Source organism: Gekko japonicus, unplaced genomic scaffold (assembly GCF_001447785.1).
Source record: "Gekko japonicus isolate JY-2015 unplaced genomic scaffold, Gekko_japonicus_V1.1 scaffold1116, whole genome shotgun sequence".
NCBI classification, from domain to species: Eukaryota; Metazoa; Chordata; class Lepidosauria; order Squamata; family Gekkonidae; genus Gekko; species Gekko japonicus.
This window is the reverse complement of record NW_015172590.1, coordinates 142356-163564: the sequence shown is the minus strand read 5'-3', so window position 1 is coordinate 163564 and position 21209 is coordinate 142356. Positions and strand designations below refer to the sequence as shown.

Below are 21209 nucleotides of genomic sequence, written 5' to 3'. Positions count from 1 at the left end.
TATATTCAGTCACATTATGAAGATCCCTGTGCTGTGGTGGCAGCTGCTGTCAAAGCATAGTTTTTAGAAATCCACAGTCTATCAAATCTTCAATGACCAATAAGAAGTCTTGCTGGGCAAAAGCCACACTCACTTTCTTAAAATGCTTGGTGGGCACCAGGAAAGGTATTGGCAGGCACAATGGTGCCCATGGGAACCCTGCATTAAATAATAAAATAGCTATCAATTTGATGAAAAGCCGAGAAGGAACTGGTGAACATCTTTAACCAGAAATGATTTGGCACCTAATGCATGCAAATCTATCACAAAGCTAAGGCCTCTGTCCAACAAGATATCCATCCCTAAGTTTCATATCTCACTAATAGCAAGTTTGTGATATTTACAGTAGTCATTTTACTAGGTTTGACCCTCATGTTAATTGAACAGAAAACTTCTCCAACAAAAAACCACTAGAAAATGATAGACTGATCAAACTTACCAGAATCAGGTAGGACAACATCTACAGCAAAGGATGTCATCTCACCCATTAGAACATCAACAATGGTCAAAGAGCAACACTTTCCCATAAGAAGTGGAGCAACAGTGCTGCTGCAATTTGAATCCCATTCTTTCATAGCTGTGATGACATTAGCAACACAGCACTTAATAGCCTAAAAACCAATTAAAGTATGCTTCTTAGTAACTCAGTATTAGTAGCTATTAAGGGCACTTAAAATGTTAATATTAAAAGCAAAAGGCTTTCAAATAGGCAAAATCTAAGTTAACAATGCAATCCTTACTCCCATCTAAGCCCACTGGAATATTCAATGCACTGGGACTGGAGTTAACTCTGAATACTGATGTATTGGTAGGACCATCAGAACTATGATTGCTATATGACAGCAACTAAACAATTCTGTTTACTCAAACTTGCACTTTTTAGAAACACAAGATATAAAAGGAAGTATTTCACCTTGAAGAGAAGGTATAATTCCATGAGGCACATTTTTTTAAGTTTGTGATTGTCACTGCTGCCTCTAGGTACAGTAGACACTATCCAATTGGTTTTAGTGGTTAGAGTGGTGGATTATGACTTGAAACAAGTCAAACACCCACTCTGCCCATGGAAGTCTGCTGGGTAATCTTGGGCCAGTCACCTACTCTCAGCCTAACCTATCTCACAGAACTGTTGTGAGGATACAGTGAAGGAGGGGAGAATGATGAAAGCCTATTTGGGTCTGCCCCAATTGGAAAGAAAAGTGGGATATAAATGAAGTAAATAAATGAAAGGGCATATTTGTACCTTCCTGTTTTTTCACAGGAAGTTTTTACTAGTTCTTTAGATATTAAAATGTATACTTACACAGGGTGGAAAGACACCAATATCTTTATGCAAGCGTTTGATTCTATCAAGTGATGTATTTTCTCCATTTCCATAGTCTATGTATAGCACCTGAGCTCTCTTCTTAATGATATCCACATCCTGTATTAGCACTCTGTACCAGGTCTGGATGTGAACAAATTAGCTTAGTCGAATTTTTGTAAACATAAATAGTAACTTTTAAAAAACTGAAAATATCTGTTTTTGATTTAGCAATTAGAAAATATAATGGCATGTTTTATGTCAGAATCTTCAATGACAACTTAAATTAGTAATAACATTCAGGACTCAAGGCAAACCTCTATAATGAAAACTTCTAGTTCAGCCACTATATTCAAATATTGGCTCTATTCAGATATACCAAAAGTTGGCTGCTAGTTGAAAGTCCTTGGGTTGACATTATTTGCTTCCCTTGTCAACCTGCACATGACTGAAGATTTCCAGATTCCTAAAGAGTTTGCTGTGACAATCAACACACCAGATGAAGCAAACTGTGATTTATTAGAAACCAGGAATCTCTGGTCTCCAAGCTACACAAGAAAGAAAGAGGAGCAGGGAGCACAGACTACTCCAGTTTGAAGGTGCCCAAGGCTTGCTCCCATAACAGTTGCCACTGTGTCTGAATAGAACCTCCTGCTTTGAGCCGTTCTCTCCTGAATCTGAAGTACTCTACTATGCCCTCACTAACATTGCAACTTATTACAGCCTGAAAGTTTCATCACTGGGTAACTGAGATTGCATGACATTGGCACTGGACTGCCTATTCATCTTACTGCTGCTGAGTTATAAGTAGACTCTGCGTCCACTGAACAATAGTTGCAGACCAAGATGTTTCATATGCACCTTTCTTGCAACCCACTCATTGTTTAATCTTACTGATCAGCAACATTAGATTTTTATTATGCGTTATTTCTTTACCACCCCTCCACTCCCATCACTCACAGTAGCCCCATATTAAAAAAACCTTTCTGTGCACTGATTGAACACACTGATACCCACATGGAGAAAGTGCCCATGCCTATGCTCCCTCCACATTATCACTAATGTTCAGAAAGTAGCATTCATGATTATGGGGTGGGAGCAGATGCACGAACACTTCTTCCACGTGTTTGCACTGTGAAGACAACCCAACAATTGCATGGAGGTAGCATGCTCATGCCCTCTGTAAACAGGATCCTATTATGTAACTCCTGCACTACTTAATGTGTCGTGTTAATACTTATACTATACTTCAGTTCTTTCTGTTTGGTTCCAGACTTCCACATTCCTGATGCACTGGTTTTTAAATGTCCCATTTTGTTGATTGTACTGACTCACTATGTGTAATCTGCCTTGAGTCCCTGTGGGGAAGATGAACTATAAATAACAGAAATAAAAATAAATTTAAAAAATAAAGGGTAATTGCAAGCCACTCTTGCATTTTGTGTCTCCATCCTTTCCAATTTGTCTTCAGTGATGCTTGTAAGAATTTTCATTTGAGAGTTACTCAACAATCTTACAGCATCAAACTGCACTTTTATTTGTAGCAAAGTTTTACTGGGGGCATAAAAATCTTACAGACACAACTCAGTTATTAGATTTTAGCCAACACAGCTTGAAACAAGTGCACAATTAATCTTTCTGTCTACTAAAGTCAATGTTTTCTGTAAGACAAACGTTGCTGCTAACACATTCTTGACAGTCTACCAAGAAAATCAACTAACCATTGGAATTTTCTGAACACACAAACAGAAATTCAGTCACCTGATCCAAGGAATATTTTGCAGCACAAACTTCTCCTTTGGAAGGAATATAGTCCTCTTGAATGACTCCATCGTAGTCTTTCAGCTTCACACTAAGTTTGCTGATATTATTTACAATCTCTTGCGAGTTCACTTGTACATAGAAATCATTAGGATTATTGAACACAGTTATTGCACCCTAGAAAGGAAGTCATACTGGAACAGGTTTGTCTCCAATAACACGTGATCTGTACTGCTTAGTTCAGGGGTCCCCAACATAGTGCCCACCGACACCTCTCCTGGTGCCAGCCAAATGTATTTAGAAAGTAGGCAGGGCCAGGTGGGGCTTTCGCCCCAGTAGGGCTCCTGATTGGCCCCTGGAGATTTGATTGGCTGTGCAGGTTTTTAAAAACTTTGCTTTGGAAGCAGCTGCCATCACAGCACAAAGATCTTCACTGTGGCAGCCATTTTGTGACTATGCCCACCATCCTGTGTCAGAATTCCAAAGATGCCCTCAAGCTAGAAAAGGTTGGGGACTACTGGCTTAGTGTATAATGCAATGAATATTATAAAATTTTAAAATTTATAGAATCAGATGCACATTATTTATGGCAGCAATGAACTAATATTGCTAGGCATGCAATAATTACAACACAGAGCTCCTTTATGTATGTATAACCATGGTCTCCGTTCAGATTAGGCAGGGAAGGAAATAAACACATCACTATGAAGCAACTTTCTTAAATCAGAAAAATGCGGTAACCAAAGAAATAAGCAAATCCAACAGCATTGTTTAGCAACACAGTTAATTGAAAAATTCAAGAATTAACACATTGAAAGCAGAACTTACCTGCACTTTCATGCTTCTCTTGAGTCCTAATGTATCCAACTCAGGGAACATTATTTTCTTGTCTGCATCTTCGGCTGCACTGTTATCCACTGATACTAAATTGGCCTGTTAGAAGGAAGAGCTAGTTTACCAATACACATTTATAAATTGCTTGAGTGGCTCAACATGTGGTGAATTTGTTAAAAGGCTACACAAGGTACAACAGTATGTATACTTAATCAGAAGATTCACTGCATTAACTGGAACATACTCCCAGGGAAGTGTGAGTAGAATGCATCCTTTATCTACTCCTTGATTTAAAGATTTACACATACCTTTATCATGTTCTTTTAGGACTGATTCAGACAACCTGGGGAAACAGAGCTGCTGCTTTAACTTAATGTTGGAGTAAGGCGACACAGCATGCCTGGGTATTGGGGGGTGCTACATTGCTTTAGATATGTATATGCATTATCTTCTTAATAAATAAGATGCCTCTCTTTGTTTGGTGTAGTAGTTAAGTACGCGGAGTGTTTGCTGGGAGAACTGGGTTTGATTCCCCACTCCTCCACATGCACCTGGCTCCAGTTCTGGCACAGCTGTTCTTGAAAAAGAGCAGTTTCTGTCAGAGCTCTCTTAGCCCCACCTACCTCACAGGCAGTGTTCCCTCTAAGCTGAGTTAGCGTGAGCTAGCTCACAGTTTTTTACCCTCCGGCTCACACATTTTTGTCTTAGCTCAGGAAGGAGGGCTCCAGTCCAGAGCAAACTAATTTATACAGCAGCCAAATTAAACAACTTTAATGCTGGTAGCTCACAAAGTAGAATTTTTGCTCACAGGACTTCACAGCTTAGAGGGAGCATTGCTCACATGGTGTCTGTTGTGGGGAGGGGAAGGGAAAGGAGTTTGTAAGCCGCTCTGAGACTCCATTGGGTAGTGAAGGGCGGGATATAAATAAATCCAATCTCTTCTTTGCCTTAACCTAGGAGCTTCTCTGACTCCTCCTTCTCATCCTGTACCCTTTATATTCTCTTCCTTTTTTTGTGGCTCTGCAAAGAGCAGGACACACCTACAGGTTTCTCCTGTAGAAGCTGTGCCATCTTACTTGCATACACATGATGTTAGAATAGCTGGCCATTTGTAACAGGGAACAGTATTCTTCAGATTAGGTGTCTATCTTCTTTTGACTGCAACATGGATGTTAAATGAATCTACTTCAATAAATTTAAGTTTTACCTTTATGCAATATATTTCTTTGGAGTTTATTTTCTGCACACAATACCATGCTTCTATGACTGTACAACTCTACTATATTAAGTAATACATATCCCCAACATTTACTGGCACAGGAGTTCCCAGCTCAAAAGGGACCTTTGCAGGTGCCAAGCACACAACTGGACTATTTCACAAGCCATTAGCAAGCAGGTGAACAGCAAAGTTCATCTGCTGTCAGATTTCAAGTTGCAAGTTAAGAAAACCATGATGGTGTTCACATTCACAATTTCCTTTTACTATATGGTATCAAAAAAGAGAAAATAAAACCAACAACCAGCTTGATTTGTCTGTGAAACGAGGAGAGTTTTATAGATGTTGTGACACCTGACCTATTTTTGGTCATTTCTGTATATAGAGATTATTTATTTTGTTCAGATTTTATGATGCATTTGGTTTAAAACACACATACATATAGAATCATAGAATGTTAGAGTTGGAAGGGACCTTACAGGTCATCTAGTCCAACCCCCTGCACTCTGCAGGAGCATAGCTGAAAGATAGCCCTACATACCTACAACATACCCGAAAGATGGTCATCCAGCCTCCGCTTGAAAACGTCCAGCAAAGGAGCATCCACCACCTCCCGAGGCGGACTGTTCCACTTTTTTTTTTTACAGTTAGGAAGTTTCTCGTGATATTTAGCCGGTAACGACTCCCTTGTAATTCCCACCCATTAGATCTAGTCTTGCAATCCGGAGCAAGAGAGACTAGATTTGCTCCATCTTCTACATGACAACCCTTCAAATACTTGAAGACTGCAATCATGCCCCCTCTAAGCCTTCTCTTTCCCAGGCTAAACATACCCAACTCTTTCAGCCTTTCCTCCAACCGTCTCACCATCCTCGTTGCCCTCTTTTGGACACACTCGAGCTCGTCAACATCCTTCCTAAAATGTGGTGTCCAAAACTGGACACATATATGACACAGTCAATGTTCCCTCTAAGCTGTGGAGTCTTGTGAGCAAAAATTCTTCTTTGTGAGCTACTGGCATTAAAGTTGTGAGCGAGTGATTTGGCTACTGCATATATTAGTTTGCTGTGGAGCCATCCTTCCTGAGCTAAGACAAAAATATGTGAGCTGGAGGCTAAAAAACTGTGAGCTAGCTCACACTAACTCAGCTTAGAGGGAACACTGGACACAGTGCAATTTTATCCCTGGAGAATAAATTATACCACAAATTCCGTATATGGAAGCATGACCATCACTTAAAATACCTATGAATTCCCATTTTGAATCAAACTTATATAAATACTGCAACTTGAGTCAGACCTGCTTTCTTATCCACTTAAAGTGATCTGTAACTAAAGAACAAAATGCAAAAGAGGAAGTTCTCAATGAGATATTTAAACATTTCACAAGCTAACTTCCAGACAGTGGTAGAATTCTGGCAAAAAGATCTATCCATGCAGTGTGGGAGGGCAATTTTTGTCAACTCCCCCACCCCTTCAGCAGCCCTCCAACACCCCCAAGAGCAGCATTTCAGACTGTAGTGGAAGGGGAAAGGCAAGAAAGTTGAACTTCTGTACATGGAGGTCCTTCTGTGAATGGAAATTTTAGATGGGATACAACCTAATATTTATTGATTCATAACTTCAATATTCAGTGCTATTCAAAATACTATCATGCTAAATGAAAGAAAGAAAGATCCAAATCAGGGTAGCCTAAGGGATGAGAAATACTGTAATACTGTAAATCCTTATGTGCCCTGAAGGTCTTGTTGCTCTCCTAACTTTTACGGCATAGTGGACCATCATCTGAAAAAAAATCAGGAACATGGTACTATCACCAAACAAGCAAATGACACTGAGTTACCACTTAGGACAAATACCTAAGTGGTATTTGTTAGTCATTGAAGATAACAATTTGCCTCTGTTGGATGAGCAGGCTGCTTTGTGTCACAAAATTTATGTTTGGAGAGCATTAACCGATCTTTGAAAGTACAGAGTCGGAAATTAAGAAAATAATCTGTTGTGCTAAGGTTGAAAAGATGGGGTTACAGCAGTTTCTAGAGAAAAAGTATTATAAACATGTATTGGCTGTATAGCTTTGAAGTTTCCCAGGACAACAGCAGACCAGGTAACAAAAATACCTAATACTAAGAATACTTGAACACTGAAAACAAAACTTTATATTCTTTGGTTCCTCAATCAGAATCACACACCTCCTTAAATGTTGCTATGAACGCTGCAGCAACCCTTACATGCAAACAGGCAAAGGTTCTTTGGATTTCATCTTATTACAGTTGGTAACACTTTATTTCCCAGTGTTATAGTATCAGCAGGTAAACCTCCAGTAATTCAGTGGACATACTGATGATCAGCTCATTTGATAAACAGTACTACCTTCAGTACATAATGATTTATTTAGTCATAAAATTCTAACCATACCTTTATTGTGATTTTATCCAACGATTTTTCATTATCTTCTGCTATATCTGTTCTAAAAAGCAATGGTTAGTTATTAGCAGAACCGGTCTGTAAAGGCTCATGCTTTGAACACATACTCAAAGTTGACCATCATCTGACCTCTGAACAATAAATATGTATATCCTTTAAGAAGTTACCTAAATTAATGCCAATTTTTCATCCTTTTTTGCTGATTAGTCAAAAAAAACACTCTTCCTTCCTGAAAATATCCAATTCAGAGATCCAATGAAAAGTATACATTTTAAATACAATACTGCACATGTAATTAGAACTGGAGATATCACCCTGCTATACGGAACAAAATGTACAAGTAGGAGACCTGCAAGGAAGGGGAAATCTGCTGCTGGCCTTACCACTGCCTTTCTCACCCACGCTCTCATCCTCACTTCCTTTCCCACCCACAATGTGCCTTGTTCCCTATGGTCTCCTTCTTCCTTCCCCACCTCCACCCATCTGACTCCTACCTTTTCTCCTCCTTTCTGCCACTGCTGGCCCCTGCCAACTCCACCTTCTTCTCATTTGTTCTAGCAATATTTGCTGAGATTGCTAGGCAACTCCAAAACAGCAGTGGAGACTTAACAACGCTACATTGACAAATCTCCTTTTTACCCCCACAATAATCACTGTGCTTTTTATTTTCAGATTTTTCATACCCCCACAGGCACATACGACTTCATAAGTACAGATTTTTTGAGCTGTTCTCTGGGGTCATGTTCATAATTAGAGGGGACCTGCAAGCACTTATGGGGGAGAAGATCATATTTTCCCCTCCCCCACTATTTCCTGTTTCCCCTCCCTGAAAGCCCCCATAGCCTCTCTTCCTGCTTCCTTCTCTCCTTCCCACCCAGCAGTCAACCTACTATTATCTGCTTCTCTGTCTTCAGCTCCCAGCCGCCTCTACCTAGAAAAACTATGGCCAGTTGTGTGGCGCCAACTGCTGGGCCAGCCCCACTTGTATGGTAGGGAACCCACAAGGACTTGTAGGGGGACACATCACTTTCCCCTGTATCCTCCTCTCCACATTATTTTCCCTTTCCCCCCTTCTGGCAACCCTATATCCTCTCCCCTTTCCCTGACTCATTCTCTCCTTCTCAGCCATTCACCAATCTATCTTTTATCTGCATTCCATCTTCATCTGTATTCATTATTTATTTACTTCATTTATACACCAACTTTCTCCACAGCAGGGGCCAAGAAGAAGACTGGTGATTTAAACTTGGGTATCCAGACCCAGACCCTACTGTGAAGCTCTAACTGCTACATCACACTTGCTTTCATAGACCTGTGGCATGTTCCCAAGTGGTCAAAGGCTTATTGGGTTCCAGCCTACAGCCCGCTGCCATAATTTTGTTAATCACTTTGTAGATAAAATCTCTTGCATCCATTCTGACGTGGACTCTAAATTACCAGAGACAGTATTGGATTGTCCCAACCTGCTAATTTGTCCAGTGTTCTGGGTTACCTTTCAGCTAGTCCAGTCTGTGGATGTGGACAGGATGCTTGAAGTTTGAGACCTACCACCTGCTTATATGATCCTTGCCCTCCTGGCTACTTAAATCTGTTGAAAGGGCTAGTGAACTGGGTCCAGCAGACCGTAAATGCCTCCCTGCGAGGATGGTCATCTCTGCCTTGAAGTAAGTAGTTGTGTATCTACTCCTAAAGAAACCTACTTTGGACCCAAGAGAATTGAGATTGTAGTTTGAGGGTAATGACGGATCCAGGCCTCCTCTTAGATAAACAGATGGCCGCAGTGACTTTCACCAACTTTGGTTATGGCCCTTCTTGGGTGGGGAAGATCTTGCCACTGTGGCACATGCCAGGTAACATCTGGATTAGATTGTTGCAATTCCCTCTACATTGGGCTGCCATTGAAGACTGTCCAAAAGCTACAGCTGGTACAGAATGCTATGGCCAGACTGCAGATTGAAATGGGTCATAGGGACCATGTCACTCCAGTCTTATTCCTTCTATACTGGCTCCCAATCTGCTTTGAAGCCCAATTCAAGGTGCTGGTATTGACCTTTAAAACCCTATATGACTTGTTGCCAGCATACCTGAAGGCCAGCCTTCTCCCGTACAAACCCACCCATCTACTCTGGCCTTCTCTGAAGCTCCTGCTTTAGGTTCCCTTGCCATTGGGTAGCAACCCAAGAAAGGGCCTTGTTGTTCATGGTACCAAAACTTTAGAACTCCCTCACCAGGGAGAATCATCTGTCTCCCCCTCTACTGTTATTTTCTGTTAGGCGGTAAAGACTTTTTTGTTTCATTCAGAATATTCCCAATTATTAACCCTCTTCTCTGGTTGTGGTTTGGGTAGAAAGGCAGCACAGAAATGTTTTAAATAAATAAAAACAAAGAAGATGATAAACACAAGCCCCCCCCCCCCTTCAAACCAATCCACCACACCGGGTTGCTATGAGATAGTCTTGTGGTCAAAGGCAACTGATCACAACTAACTTCTGGCCACATGTATGCATGCTCATTCACATCAAGTTATAGATGTGCATTTAAGTGTATATCCTAACAAAAATGGAAGGCTCTTTATATGGATTACACAGATTCCTTATGTTGCAACACAGCAATCGTTTGGTGTTCTATAAATTCGACTGAGGCCTAGGGCCTGCCATACCAAAAGGGAGTTCCATTATATATTCCAATACATCAATTAACCATCAGCTAAGACAAAGAAACTAAATTCAAAGAACTTTTCTGGATGTGGATACAAAAAAATTTAACTGTCTTAATCTATCAACCTACTTGTGTTTAACTGGTTTACATGCAACACTATGTTCTTGCCAGTCTTTCCTCTGACAGTCCACAGAACAATAATATACATGCTTACATTGTGTACATCTCAAGGACCCTGGAAACATAAAAAATGATAGATTCAGTATTACTCAGCATTCTACTTTATTTTCTGACCAAGAAACATCTAAAGCCACTTTGTTGTGTTAAAATTAAACAGATAATTCCTCTCACAGCCTCAAATATGTCTTATGTGGTATTATTGAGCTTCCAGTTTTTAATATCTGTTTCATTCCTAGAGAATTTCAGAACATAAAAACACTTGTTCATTCCAAGCATTTGTTCAAAATATAGGCAGCAACCTTGCATTGAGGCCTCTTTATAAAGACATGCTTGTACATGATAAAATGCTTTATCTGAAATCAAATGGAAGTAGTCTAAACATTCCTATGACTCAGATTGAAAGCACTCCAGCAGCCCTAGTGTAACAATAAGATACACCGATATTTCCTTTCCCTCATGCTGTGATGAAATGGAAGTCAAGAGATAGCAACTTGCCTGAGGCCTTCCATTCTTAATGCAAGTAAGATGAGACAGGAGCTTCCTTACACTGTAGTAATTTCCTTCAGAGTTAAGTAAGGCAAGAAATAATACAGTTCAGCAATAGAGTGACAGCTCTCCATGCAAATGATTTCAAGTGTAATCCCTGGCAGGTGCTCTGCTTAAGATCCTGAAGAGTTGTTGCTCATCACAGCAGATAATACCGACCTTAATAGGCCAATAGTACAAGGCATGTTTATGTGTTCATGTGATCTAATCTCCTTCAGCTACAATTTAATGTATATGTTGTGCTATCACAGAAGGGGTAATAGAAACTTACCAGACAATCCACAGAAATGACATGTGGGCGGAAGGAAATGATTTAGTGAATTAAACAACTGTGGATCACAGCCCACAGATAAAGAATGCTCAGGAGAACTCTGGAACTTTTTCTGCTTCACATGGACAAAGGCTGTATCTGACACCTATAACACATATTTTGACAAGTTTAAACATTCATGTATCTTTAAATACATACTGTACACTTGACAATACAGAAAAAACCAGCTTGGAACATTATCAATTCCATCAAATTCTAATGAAAGCTGTGACTGATTTTGGCTTCATAACTCCAACATACAGGAATATATGCAGCAGAAAATCCAAACACTCTCAAAGTTTCTCTTCATCATTCAACAACCCAAGTATCTTAAAAACTGAACAATGTCCATTTGCAGTTGCAGTGAAAACAGTGAGCACACACAACTTTCAATGTGCAATTGAATCAGTGTTTCCTTGAAATGCAGCCAGTCAGTACTGTCTAAAATATCAAGTCCTGAAAAAATAATAATGCATAAGTTCAGTGAATAGAACTGATCCAAAGCCACAGGCATGTTTTTACAGAATGGTAGGCAATGCTGCACTGTGCATTCCAAGGAAAGAGAATAGGGAAGTTCCTGTATATATGGAGCTGCTTCTAAACACAGTCTACCGGTAACAGGAAAGATGAATAAAAGATACTTCATTTTTTTCTCCTCTTTGTCCTCTTCATTCCTGAAAGGTGTTCATGTTGGTTTTTCCACATTTCTTGTTCAAATCATATGCACAGGTTACTTGAAGTGTACCTGCTTGCCATGTTAAATCTGCTATACCTTATGATTACACTGGCCAATGCAGCAAGCTTCCAGTGTATGGTCCAACACAGTAGGATAAAATCCTTCCTCTCATAGCTATATGCTGGTCTACATAATTTTAATCAGGGGACCAGGGGAGGAAGAAAGACTGTTGCTTGTAGAAGGAGTGAAATGGATTAAACCTGAGACTAATCTACTGAGATCTAGTCTTCAAGGAGTTCCAGCCACGAAAATGGCTACATCTCAAACAGATCTTCCCAATAACGGTCCCCCAACACTCACTTTAAGGAGCAAGCTTACTGAAGGCAATGTTCGTTCAAAAATTTGTGAACACTGCAGGGGTAATCACTACTTCATTTAAGTACTCATTTCCTAGCAACCAGTCTAGGGACATTACTACGTATGGTACTGTGCACACTGTAACAGCTCTTCTTGACACACATAGTGGGAGAAACAATTGGTGCAGAAACACTCAACAATTAAGGCCAAGATGAACAGTGGTGACCAGACTGGATTAATTTTATTTTTTTCCACATTGGGGGCCAAATCTTTTAACTGTGGGCTCAATTAAGTTGATATAACGACTCAGTTCAGCTACCTTCATTGGCATTAACATAGGAAAAAAAGATATACAAATAGATAAAACATAGGAACATATATCACTTGGAAAAAAACGTTCTAGTGATATGATGACTAACAAGTTCATTAAAAAGAAACAAATACTAATCTGAAAAATGAACACATTTAGAGAATGGATATCAATAAGGCATAAAATATGGAGACAAAGAATCATTCTGATAGACTGAATGATTCTGATGACAGCTGAGAAGAAGATGGAATTTTGCACACAATGGAAGCCAAGGTTCCAGAGCAGGCCAGGACATTCAGTTTTTCAGTGGGTTCTGGGCCACTCCAAAAATAAAGGTATTCTGTACAGAAATGAGAAAATGGCTTTGCCTTCCTCCCCTTGCCATAGAAACTCTGGGGCACAGGGTTTGGGGAGGTCTGCGGACAGAACTGCTGCCCTGCCTCCTGATGACTCTCTCATGCAGAGAGGAGGACAGTGTTTCTATCCACCCTTCACTGAAATGGAGGGATGTCAGGCAAAACAACAGAGGCTCAGTCATACTAAGCAACTTTGAACAAACCAACATGAATTGCAAAAAGCCATTTTAGCTCCTGCTGTCCCACTCCACCGATACTTTGTGGAACAGACCCGGGCAGGTCCACCCATTTCTAGATAGACTATACAATAACATCTCCCAGAATTAGGGGACAGAGTTATCTGATAATTTGTCAACACACAGTGCCCTTTAGCCTCCTTGCAATATTAAACATTGGTCAATAATATATATTACAAGTAAGGGGACCCGTGATACTCGTGGGCGGGGGGAGAAGAGCTCCACGCAGAGCAGGAGGAGGAGTCAGCAGCAGCAGGTAAGCCTCGCCGATCTCCTCTTCCCCCCCCTCGGTCTCCTCCACCCCACCCGGCTCGGATGGCGAGGCCCGAGCGGCTGTTGCAGGAGGCGCCTTTCGCTATTAGTATATAGACAAGGAGGACCCGCGATACTCGCGGGAGAGGGGGAGCTTCACACGTATGAGGAAGAGGAGGAAGCAGCAGGAGGAGGTAAGTTCCCCCCTATCCCGCTGGTTCCTCGTCTCCTCCACACACACCCTCCACCCCCTGGCTCAATCTCCCCCCCTGCCCCAGAGCGCGCCCCCCCTCCAGAGGCCAGGTCTACCCACCCCTTCCCACTACGTTGGTAGACCTGGCCTCTGGAGAACAGCTCTACCCACCCCTTCCCACTGCATTGGTAGACCTGGCCTCCGGAGACCAGGTCTACCCACCCCTTCCTGCTATATTGGTAGACCTGGGCTCCGGAGGCCACCCCTTCCCACTACAGTGGTAGACCTGGCCTCTGGAGTCCAGGTCTACCCACCCCTTCCCAGAGAGGAGACCAGCAAAACTCACGGGGGGAGGGGCGGGGGAGCTCTACAATCAGCAGGCGGAGGAGGAAGCAGGAACAGGTGAGCTTCCCCCCCATCCTGCCGGTTTCGCTGTCTCCTTCCCCCCCGCACGCGCAATCTCCCCCCCAGCCTCCCCCCCGGCTTCCCCTCCCATGGCTGCAAAAGGAGGCCCACGCGGCTTGGAGCCGGCGGGCCTCGGCGCTCCCCCCGCCTGGAACTCAGCGCTTCCTCCCCGCCGCCACCGCCTGGAAAGTGAGGCCCGCACAGCTTGTAGCCGGCGGGCCTTGTCGCTTCCCCCCGCGGCTGCCTGGAAAGCGAGTCCCACACGGCTTCTAGCCGGCGGGCCTCGTCGCTTCCCCCCGCCACCTGGAAAGCGAGGCCCGCACGGCTTCTAGCCGGCGGGCTTCGTCGCTTCCCCCCGGCCCCCGGCTTGAGAGCGAGGCCCGCGCGGCTTCTGCCCATTGGGCCTCAGCGCTCCCCCCGGCCCCCGGCTTGAGAGCGAGGCCCGCGCGGCTTCTGACTGCCGGGCCTCGGCGCTTCCCCCACTCCCCCGCAAAGCGGCTGTGAGGTGGCAGCGGCATTCCAGAGCGTCTCCTGCGCATGCGCAGGGGACGCTCTGCCAGTTTCGGGGAGATTTAAACATCCCCCCGATTTTTTTCCAACTTTTTTATTTTTGTGCACACGTGGGGACTGGCCCATGTGTGCACAAACCTCCCCCAGCCCCCCAGCTGCCCCCGGAGCGCTGATTTAGCGATTCGCACTCCGGGGGCAACTTCGCTATTAGATATATAGATTAATGATATATTGAAATTTTTAAAGGCTTGATTTCAAGAAAAAACCATAGGGAAAATACCAGTTTTTCTTTACAACAGGTACAATCTAGATGAAATAATGCACTTTAAATCTCACTGAATTCAGATTAGGTTAGCAGTGTGCTTCTGTTTCTAGCCCTTAAATCAATGGGATTCAGAGTGCTTCTCTGGATTCTGCCCAGTACATATTAGACGGGGTTTTCAATTTAGTTGTAAGAGATAACTGCAGCTTGATTTTTACAGAGGGCATGGAGATTTCATATAATGAATAAAGAGCTAAAAAACCTGAAAAGTTACCATGATAAACTTGTAAAATCTATTTTAAATGATTTTATGAAATACAGCCTGCTGTGAACAGAAACTAGAAAACAATAAACACTGTTTTTATGATAGAAGGGAAGGGGGAGAATCTTTTAACTCACAGCATTTGTTTCCTTTACTGAGGTTGGTAACAAGTTACTTGCTACTTTCAAATGTTCCAGTTTTTCTAAAATACAAAATTGAAATATTTAGAAAAGATCTAACTAACCACAATATTGTAACATATTCCTAATCATGAACACTATTATCTTTGGTTCTGAATAATAAACTAGAGCTGAAATCATATGTGCACATAATTGTGAGTACACTAAGAACATTAACAGTTTAAACTGATAGTTCATAAAACACATTTTGTTTCTAGTCTTGTGAACATTTTGTTTCTAGTCACATTCCTCTTAATACATGTGTGAGAGAGATTAGGTCACACAGGACAAGGGATGGGCATAAACTACAAACTATACATACTGGAAAGTTGGTTCACAAACTGAAACACTTTTGTATGGGTTCATTACATCTGCTTTCTGCTGCCTACGGCGGAATCTGCATTTGTCTTTCCCACCAGTGTCCCAGCCTTTTGACTCCGTCTTCAAAAAAGCTGTCTACATTTGGTGTCGTTTTCACACCTCAATAGTGCTAGCATACTTTTGCACGTCCACATATGTTTATCGTCCTTTTGGGGCAGCTCCACTGCCACTGCACCTCCACACTGCTTTAAAAGAATCTTCTCCAAACAACATTCAAACAAGCATAGAGAAAGACGGCATCACAACAGCACGAAAATGATTTAAAAATGCAAATGCAGATTTGGCCTTTAGCTTTATCTGGGGAGCAGAAAGCAGGGGCTTAAATAGCTCTGAGCCATTTAAACCAAACAACTCAGTTTGCTCTGTGCCTCTCAGCTGTTGAAAGGAGATTTGTTGGGCAGCTGAGCCATGTGTAGCAGTTTAAACTTTAAAGGAACTGCACAAGAAAGCCTGAAACAGCTAAGCGGCAGGGAATGCTCCCAACCACTCAGCTGCTTTTGCAGCTTTTTCCTAGGACCAGGAACTGGCACGAACCCCACAAACTGCCTTAAAAGGTCATGGAAATCTGTGATGGATTTCGGTTCCTGAACCACAAACAGAGCAAAATTCATCACGGGTTTTGCTTCATGGTTCACTTTGTGCCCATCCCTACACAGGACAGTAACATAATTCAGAATATTTCAATTTTTCCACAGATGGACTAATTTTATCAAAAAAAACCCTTTTACTTTCTGGACTGCTGCACTTCATGAGAGGTGTCTGGCTTGGCTGGCAGTGGGTGGCAAGTGGTTGAGAATTTGCTTGAGCTTTTTCAGATAATACAGTATCTGTAAACACAAAAACAAGCCTATCATTTTTAATTAAAATAAAGTTCATTTCTAAAATATATCTATTTGCACACCACTATATATAATGATATGGAGCTGTGGTGGCTCAAGTGGTTAAGACGCTGAACTGCAGGCTGTGGAAGGTAAGTAGTTCAGCAGTTCGAGACCCGGGTGCCGCATGATGGAGTGAGCTCCCGTCTCTAGTTCCAGCTCCTGCCAACCTAGCAGTTCGAAAGCAAGAAATTGCAAGTAGATAAATAGGTACCACTTTGGTGGGAAGGTAACAGCGTTCCGTGCACCTTGGTGTTTAGTCATGCCGGCCACATGACCACGGAAACATCTTCGGACAGCACTGGCTCTTCGGCTTTGAAACAGAGATGAGCACCGCAACCCTAGAGTCGAATTCGACTGGCTTTCGAGCAAGGGAACCTTTACCTTTATATATAATGATGCACTTTCCAAAACTATGCTTTCCCATTATTTCAAGATTCTTTTTAAAATCTATATGAAGCTGCCAGGAAACATAATCTGGAGATCTGCTCTGAGCTGCCACCAATGACACTCAGCTCTGTGTTGTGCTTCCAGCAGATCCGAGGGAGGCTGGCAAAATTGTGAGCAGATGAGTACGGGCACTTTTGAAAAGGATGAGAGCTAACACACTGAAACGCAATCCTGACAGAGGTGCTATTGATGAGGGGAAGGTCTGACCAGAGAACTAGGATGTCTGCTGTTCTGGATAATATTGCACTCCACCAAAAGGAGCAGGTTCATAGTTCGGGAGTCCAGGTCTCCTATTTGATAAACAGGTGGCAGCAGTGGCCAAAAATGCCTTTCACCAACTTTAGCTGATGATGATGCCCTTCCTGGGCAGAAAAAATATTGCCACTGTGGTATATGCCCTACTAACATCTAGACTGGATAACAGCAATATGCTTTATATGAGGTTCCTTTGAAGACTGTCTGAAAACTTTTAGACAGTAAAGAATGCTGTAGCCAGAATGCTGATTGGAGTAGATCATAAGGACCATATCACTTCAGTCTTGTTCTGTCTACACTGGCTCCCAATTTGCTTCCAGGCACCAGTACTGACTGACCTTTAAAGCACTATACAGCCTGAGCCTAGCATACATTAAGGACTGCCTATTCCTATGTGAACCTACCCTACCTCTCCAGTTACCTTCAGAGGTTCTTCCTTCAGGTGCTCAGCCATCTAAGACTAGAGTTACTGTTGTCTTCCACCCACAGGTAAAGATTTTTGTTCTTGTTGCTTTTCCCTCATCTATATATCTAATAGCGAAGGCACCCCCTACAAGCGGATATATAAATCCGCACATCGAAGGCACCTAGTGGGCAGGGAGATTTTCCTGCACACTTGGGGCAGTCCCCAGGTGTGCACAAAAATCTAAAAACAGCAAAATAAGGCACAATGATAATGGGCTTTACAACCTTTTGCCTCCATTCTGTGTTCTTGTAAAAAAAATCCCTTACTTTACATATAAATTAACAGCCTGGAACACAATTGAGGTCTCCAGGGCTGTTTTTAAACAAGGAGAGCTGAACATTATCTCACCATACCTCTGTGTGTGTGTGTGAGAGAGAGAGAGAGGGAGGGGGGGGGGGGGAGAGATGGTGGGGCCCGGCGGCTGGAAGCCACTCAGGCCACACCGCCGTTGTACAGGGATGAGGGTGCTCTGCATGGAGCTCTTCTCCCCCCCAGTGAGCATCACAGGTCCCCTTTCTTGTTATCTCTTATTAGCCATGCTCCATTTTTGTGCTTATATTTATTATTTACTTAAGTTGTACCCTGCCTTCTTCCCCAGTGGGGCCCCAAACTGCCTTACATCATACTCCTCCATTTTATCCTTACAGCACCCCTATGAGGTGGGTTAAGCTGAAAGAGTGGATTGGCCCAAGGTCACCCAGTGAGCTTCCATGGAAGAGGAATGATTCGAACCTGGGTCTCCCAGGTTTTAGTCTGACACCCTCAACACTGTGTTTACTTTAATTGTTTTTAATATTTTATACATATTTGTATTTTAAATGCTTTTTAAATGTTTTGACGTGTTTTAATGTTTCACATAAATAAAGATTGCAATTTTATCCTACATTTAATCTAAAGGCAACAGATACATTACATTAATACAAAGTATTTTAAAATGAGGTGCCTTTTCCTCACCTGTCAGCTCCTGTTCATTCACGCTTGATCCAATCATTTGCTTGGTGAAGTCATCACAGTACCCAACATGGATACTTCCACTTGAACCATTCTCGCGATTTGCAAAGAATTCTTTAGTCTGCTCATAAAATAAGAAGTTCTTGGATGGTGCTGATGTTTTATCTTCAGGTACAGAGCTTCTGACTGTGGGAATTGTGTACGGGCTTCTCAATGATTCGTTTGGGATTTTGAACTCAGTACACTTCATATGAAATCTTCGTGCCATCTTGTAAATATTCACATCAGAACCACGTCCTGCTACTTTTAAGGCTACTGCTCATGAAGCATAAAAAGAAAAAAAGCAACTGAAAAAAGATGGTGTAAAAAAACAGTGCTGCACTTACCTGTAACTGTTGTTCATTGAGGTGTCTTCTGTGCAGGCATACACTGTGACTGTGCTTGCGCAGGCCAGCAACCAGAAGCTCTCTTACAACTACTCTGATATTTAACACTTCAAGGGGAGCCCCTGCCTTACAGAGTTAATTAGAGGCCATTTTCCCGCCTAATGATCATGTGCTTTGCTGGGAGGAGGCCCCTCTTTCCTTCAGTTCTTTTAAACTACCAAAGTTTTCAGTGGGTGTGAGAATAAGCAGATCCAGAACATAATAATGAAACCTGTGAAGCAGGCATGATGTGGCCAATGGAGGGACCTCACTATGAGCAGAGAAATGGATAAATGATGCCCCTGGGAGTGTCTTAAAGGGTCATATCTAGATATATATAAAATGTGATCCTGACGACTCATCTACTACCTGATTGGGCCAGCCTTTCAAAGTAATTGGCATATGTGAGCTGATAGGGCCTTGCGCCATTCCTCACATCATCCTCTCCCTCCACACAGCCAGTCAGAGCACAGAGGTCGTTTGCATATGTGGCCTGATTGGCCCTCACCCCCAACATTCTAAACAATTTGCTGTTGCAAGTCACTGAATGTGTCCTGAGATAAAATACATCTCCCAATCTTCCCCTAAATGTTCACTAGGGTTGTCAATCTCCCTGTGGGGCCTGGAAATATCTCAGAAATCACTGTGTTTTCCAGCCACATCATTTTGCCAACAGAAAATTTCCCAGCTATTACAACTGATCTCCAGATGACCAAAATCAGTTCTCCTGGAGATAATGGCTGCTTTGGGCAGTGGACTCTAAGGGCATTATAACCTGCTGAGGTCCCTCCTCACCTCAAACCCTGCCCTCCCCAGGCTCTACCCCTCAAATCTACAGGTCTGGCCCTCCCCTTAGTATTGCCATCCTCTAGGCAGCACCTGGAGTTCTCCAAGGTCAGTTCTCCGGGAGAAAATGGTTCCTTTGAGCAATGGGCTCTATGGCATTATACCAAGCTGATGTCTCTCCCCAGCCCAAACCCTGCCCTCCCCAGACTGTACCCCTCAAATCTACAGGTATTTCCCAACCCAGAGTTGGCAACCCTGTAACTGACTACGGAACCACTTTCCAGACCCTTAGAATCCAGGAAACATGGCATAGGAAAAGGTGCTTTTCTACCTTAGCTGCCACTGCATAGCCCCAAATCAACAAAAGCCAACCTCCAGGTGGTACCTGGTGATCTCCAGCTATTACAACTGATCTCCAGATAATCAAGATCAGTTCTCCTGGAGAAAATGACTACTTTGGCCAGTAGACTCTATCGCATTATACCCTGCTGAGGTCCCTCCCCAGGCTCTACCCCTCAAATCTACAGGTATTTCCAAACCCAGAGTTGGCAACCTTGTAACTGCCTAAGGAATTGCTTTCCAGACTCTTGGAACCCAGAAATCATGGCATAGGAAGACATGCTTTTTCTACCTCAGCTGCCACTGCACAGCCCCAAATCAACCTAAGTCAGGGGTAGAGGGAACCATACTTGTTACCATGTGGCTCTCCTCCCATACTACCCACTCGGGGCAGCAAAATGACTTGAGACAGCATTGCCTTATAGCTAACCAGAAGAAAATAAACAATAAATTATTTTCCTCTTCCCTCCACAGGCCCACCAGCCACAGCTGGGATACTCACCTGGAGCCTCCTTCTAGAGCTTATTGTATTTCTTCCCACAACGGGCCTTACTCCTAATAGACAAAAGACATAATTTTACTGAACTACTTTCATATACTTACAACAGGTAGGATACCTGGATATTAAGTTAAAATTTATAACACTAACAGTGCAATCCTGGGGGGGAGCAGAATTGGCACAGGACACAGTAACTCAAGTGTAACCATGGCATACACAGGCGAGCCAGTTATGCTGGCAGAGGACACTAGCACTGTTGTGCCACTCAGTACTGCCAGTGCAGCTGTACCATGGCTGTGTGCTGGCAGAGCTCCAGCACAAACTGTAATTTGGGCATGCTGAGGGAGAGTGGCAGTAATTAGGTGGCTTCCTAAGTGCTTCCAGCATGGAAATTCCCCCTTGAACTGGCTCAAAGTTGTGCCAGGAAAAATTCCAGGATAGCCCATTGGCAGCCATTTTAAGTCAAACTGCATCCCCCCCCCCCATGCCCATGGGAACCCAAGCAGTT

The 21209-nt window shown here is 42.8% G+C and overlaps 1 protein-coding gene across 1 annotated transcript in view; it reads right to left on the bottom strand.

Annotated features, from left to right (window-relative positions):
* TDRD1 (tudor domain containing 1) overlaps positions 1-18920 on the bottom strand; it is a 65683-nt gene extending 46763 nt beyond the window's left edge. Inside the window, 10 exon segments of the mRNA XM_015421498.1 lie at positions 479-650; positions 1343-1486; positions 3104-3280; positions 3932-4036; positions 7571-7622; positions 10367-10472; positions 11235-11379; positions 15230-15294; positions 16381-16479; positions 18656-18920. Of these exon segments, the coding sequence (XP_015276984.1) occupies positions 479-650; positions 1343-1486; positions 3104-3280; positions 3932-4036; positions 7571-7622; positions 10367-10472; positions 11235-11379; positions 15230-15294; positions 16381-16479; positions 18656-18920 (1330 nt within the window).
* Positions 18921-21209: the final 2289 nt, after the last annotated feature.